Source organism: Amyelois transitella, chromosome W, assembly GCF_032362555.1.
Source record: "Amyelois transitella isolate CPQ chromosome W, ilAmyTran1.1, whole genome shotgun sequence".
Lineage (NCBI taxonomy): Eukaryota > Metazoa > Arthropoda > Insecta > Lepidoptera > Pyralidae > Amyelois > Amyelois transitella.
In genome coordinates, this window is record NC_083536.1 from 8,641,058 (window position 1) to 8,646,196 (window position 5,139).

At 40.0% G+C, this 5,139-nt stretch overlaps 1 protein-coding gene across 1 annotated transcript; it reads left to right on the forward strand.

The window, feature by feature from the left end:
* Positions 1–3,393: 3,393 nt before the first annotated feature.
* LOC132904147 (uncharacterized) lies at positions 3,394–5,139 on the forward strand. The gene is made up of 2 exons (XM_060954066.1): positions 3,394–4,027; positions 4,970–5,139. The coding sequence occupies exons 1-2, from the start codon at positions 3,394–3,396 to the stop codon at positions 5,137–5,139; spliced, it is 804 nt and encodes a 267-aa protein (XP_060810049.1).

A 5,139-nucleotide genomic window follows, 5' to 3' on the forward strand; every position in this document is an offset into this window, starting at 1 on the left:
CCCCTGGTGAAAACAAATCTCTATCCACGAAGACAGGCTTGTATCTCTTGAGCAAAAAGCTTCGATTTCCTCATCTATACCACACTTGGAGACAATGCAGCCTGGAAAAAACGAGGAAATTATCCAGGAAATACAAGAACGCAAAAGGAGGGAAAATGACATCATTATAGTTGGCATAGAAGAACAATCAACTACATACCTTAAGGATAGGATAGCGAAAGACGAGACCGAGGTACTAAATGTATTTTCTTTAATAAGCCCAGATATCCCAAAGCCAAGTAAAATTTTCCGCATTGGCAAATATAACGCTGAGAAGACGCGTAGAATAAAAGCCTGTCTCCATAATAGAGAACAGGTGATGCTTTTACTCCGTAACAAAGACAAATTGCCTCTTAACATTCATTTTTCTCTGACCAAACACCTGCCCAACAGAAACACTTTAAAGCTATAAAAGATGAACTTGCAAAACGCAAAAATGAAGGAGAAAAATGATCTTATAATAAAGTACATAAAGGGAACACCGACCATCATTAAAGCTATCTCAAAAAACTACAGCAGCCAAAACAACCCATCGAGCAAAACCTAAAAAACGTAACATATCAGATTGTCGATGACTACAGATGCATAGCAACAAAAAAATCGGCTATATCGTGTATATATCTTAACGCAAGAAGCATCAAAAGGAAAGGAAAACTTGACGAACTAAAGTGTATTTTAAAATCAATGCCAACTCAAGTTCAAATAATATTGGTGACGGAATCTTGGATAAAAAACGAAGTTCAGGCCCAACGAGTACAAATCGAGAACTACACCCACCATTACAATTGCAGACGAGATATCAAAGGCGGTGGAGTGTCAGCTTTCATACATAACGACCTAAAACACCATCTGATTAGTTCAACATATGAGGAAGGAAACAACTACCTCTGGATCCACTTGGAGAAGCTTACACTCAATATTGGTATCGTGTATAAACCTGGTCGTACAAACCTTAATACCTTTTTGGAAACCTTTGGATCACAATTACAACAGAAGAAAAGATCAATTATATTTGGCGACTTCAACATCGATCTACTGGAAAAGAATAAGCTTGACCAAATACAAAAAAACGTTGAAGGAATCAGGTCATAGAATACTAAATAAAATACACCAAAACTATTGTACAAGAGTATCAGATTCAAGAAAGTCAATTCTGGACCATATCATCAGTGATTTGAAAAATGAGCCTTTCAATTTTGCTATTATCAATTTATCTATGTCAGACCACAAACAATTTTTTTTCCAATTAAATAGATACAAACCACCCAAGAAAATGCGATCGGTCTATGAAGCAGTAGACTACAAAACTCTATACGCAGAAATGGAATCATATGATCTGAAAGATATAGCAAATAAATACGAAGATCTTGACGATAAACTGAAGCAATGTATATCACACAACAGAGTAAGAAAAACGAAAATACTGAACCCTCCTAAAGAAGACTGGATCAACGCTGATATTGTTGCTGCCATCAGTCAAAAAAATTTCTTATGGAAGCAACATACAAATTCCCCTGGAAACAAAAGTCTGGAAGAGAATTTCAAGAAAAAAAGAGACACAGTAGCTAAATTAATCTCAGGTACAAAAAATCTTATTATCTGAAATTGTTTTCAAACTATTTACGAAATCCCAAAAAAACCTGGTCTCTTATCAACGATCTAGCCAAAAACAAACTTAAACAGGGCAGTCCTTGTCCAAAACTTTTAGTAGATTCTAAAGAAATTACCGATAAAGCGGAAATATGTGAGGTTTTTAACGCATACTTCTCCACCATAGGCTCCATATTAGCAGAGCAAATACCTGATAAATATCATAATAGCGAATTCAACCCCTTTACACTGCCACAAAATACGAATGGACATGAGTTGCTTGCCTTTCCTCCATGCAATGCTAAAGAAGTAAAAACGATCATTCAAAATCTCGACCCAAATTCTAGTTGTGGAATAGATAAAATTAGTATAAAAATGTGCCGTGTGGTTCCCGGCACTATTACAAAAAAGAATAGGACCACTCCATCTCTTTCCCATGGATGTCGTAAAAGGCGACTAAGGGATAGGCTTATAAACTTAGGATTCCTCTTTTAGGCGATGGGCTAGCAACCTGTCACTATTTGAATCTCGGTTCTATCATTAAGCCAAATAGCTGAACGTGGCCATTCAGTCTTTTCAAGACTGTTGGCTCTGTCTACCCCGCAAGGGATATAGACGTGATCATATGTATGTATGTATGTAGTATAAAAATTATAAAGTGCTTGCAAGACCTAATTTCAGAACCCTTGTCGCGTTGTTTCAATAAGTTGATGATCGATGGTGTATTTCCTGATACTTTAAAGATAGCGAAAGTAACACCTATCTTTAAGTCTGGGGCCACAAACGACCCAGGTAATTACCGCCCGATCTCCGTATTGCCGGTCATATCCAAAATAGAAAAACTAATATATAATCGTCTACTAAATTATCTTGACACTCTCGACTTCCTATCACCTCGACAATACGGTTTCCGGCCAAGAAGTAACACGACAGCGGCTATAATCGATCTGGTAACAAAGATATGTAGTGACTTTAATCACTTTATCGATTTAATTTTATCTGTTTGATTTTATTATTTACAAAAGTTTTACATTTATTATACAAAACTTTCATTTACAAAATTAATATTTACATAGATTTTTAGATACATCAGTTGTTTAAATTAATGTTACACTTGTCTTATTTTTGTTTACAATATTGTTTTAACTTTTATTTACAAACTTGATTATTTTATATACAACTACTAACTTATTATTTTAAGACTGATAATATCTAGTCAAATACATTGCATTATATAACTTACCTATGTGCTACAATGAATTTATCCTTACATTTATATACCTACATATTTACATGTAACATTAATTTAAGTAGCCTAATAAATTATATACAAGATGCAATATATAAAGTGTGCAATATAGTTGTCATATAAAGTAAATAAATGTGTCATCGAGAAACAAGCAGACCGACAAACAAACAGACCATGTTGTACCGTAGCATACGAAATTTTCTATTTAGCTGTAACATGAGACGTGATTGCGTAACCGCTAACCGGTTTGACCGGTAGGCAGTCGCGCGGCGAGCACCCCGCTCCCGCGCACACGCATTCCCCTCAATCGTCTCTGGCCGGCCGGCGGCCAGTCTGAATATCAACTTGACGCGAGACGCATGCTTGCTTGTTCCTCGAACACTTAGCACAATAACGCGCTTATTTTTATTTCGCAACCACCTTCAGTTCATCTTTCGCTATTTCTCTGTCTGTGCACCTTCTTACAAGTAAGCTTTGCCCACATTGCTTCATTGGTGACCCCCTTCGCTAACACAATGTCGCAGTCGGATAGCGAGAACGAGAACAAAGGGAACGGAGAACGGTTTCACTTGAACCGCGTGGGTGTGAGAGTACCCCCTTTCTACCCATCAAAACCAAAACTGTGGTTTGCTTCGCTGGAAAGCCAATTCGCGCTTGCTGGAGTCACGTCGGATGCTACAAAATATCATTACGCAGTGTCCCATTTAGAGCCTCAGTATATAGAAATCGTAGAAGATATCGTTGAAGGCCCAACTACGTCGAACAAGTACGAGACGCTGAAGTCGGAGCTTGTGAAAAGGCTGTCTGCGTCACGGGAGAAACAAGTTCAGCAACTGCTTCATCATAAAGAATTAGGTGATCGTAAACCGTCACAGTTTCTTCGGCGATTACGCGGATTGGCCGGTTCCGAGGTGCCAGACGATCTTCTTAGAACCCTCTGGGCTAGTCGTCTTCCTAGCAGTGTGCAGCCCATCATCGCGTCACAGGCCAGGATGAAGCTGGATGAAGTCGCTGAGCTTGCTGACCAGGTCCTGGATGCAGTGTCACCCAACGCGCAGGTAGCTGCAGTTTCGGCAAGTGCAACAAATAACTCCACCGAAATTGCTGCGTTAACACGGCAGATCGAAGCGTTAGCCGAGAAAGTCGAGCGTATGTCGCGGTCAAGTTCGAGAAAAATCGGACATTCTGCAAATCGTTGAGGTCGGTCATCTTCATCTACACGATCGCACTCAAATTACAGAAGACATCCGATCTGCTGGTTTCATTATAAGTTCGCCGATAAAGCAAGTAGATGTGTGAACAGGAACAGGCAGTCGGTAATGGCGGCCGACGACTGCCCAAGTGCCGGTCGCTTATTTGTTACGGATAAACACTCAAAGATACAATTTTTAGTGGATACGGGTAGCGATTTGTGCGTTTTCCCTCGTAAATATTTAAAAGAATGTCGAGCCAAAACAAATTTTGAATTATGTGCCGCTAACGGCTCTGTTATAAATACTTATGGTTTTTATCATTTAGTTTTAAACCTAGGACTACGCCGTAATTTCCCTTGGCATTTTATAGTGGCCGATGTAACGAAGGCAATAATAGGCGTGGATTTTTTATCACACTACGATTTAATGGTAGATGTCAGAAATCAACGTCTTATAGATAATAAAACTATGCTTTCGTCTGTAGCTTCACTCGCTTTTAGTGCTGAAAGCATTTCTTCGGTTAAGGTATCTTCTGGTTGCTCAGTGTATCACGAAATACTAACTCAATATCCCGAGATTACCCGCCCACCCGGAATACATCGCACGGTACGTCACAATACCATCCACCATATCCGCACCACATCAGGTCCGCCGGTTTCTTGCACACCACGTAGGCTCGCGCCTGATAAACTCAAGATAGCGAAGTCAGAGTTTGAGTCGATGTTGCAGAATGGTACCTGTCGCCCTTCGGAATCAGCATGGGCTTCACCGCTTCATCTAGCGCCCAAGAAGGACAACGGGTGGCGCCCTTGTGGCGATTACCGCATGCTGAATGCCCGAACAATACCCGACAGATACCCTATTAAACATATTCACGATTTTTCTCACTCCTTATCAGGCTGCACTGTCTTCTCTACCATTGATTTGGTGAAGGCCTACAACCAGATCCCGGTCAATCCAGACGACATCGCGAAGACAGCAATCACAACGCTGTTCGGTCTTTACGAATTTCCATTCATGAATGTCGGCATTACGAAGTCCGAACGTCATGACGTTCGGACTTCGTAA

Bases quoted from the DNA above. Each gene is read 5' to 3' on its own strand.
- LOC132904147 (XM_060954066.1), top strand. From the start codon at position 3,394: ATGTCGCAGTCGGATAGCGAGAACGAGAACAAAGGGAACGGAGAACGG. The intron at 4,028-4,969 runs GTATGTCGCGGT...ACTCCTTATCAG, and splicing joins GTTAGCCGAGAAAGTCGAGC to GCTGCACTGTCTTCTCTACC.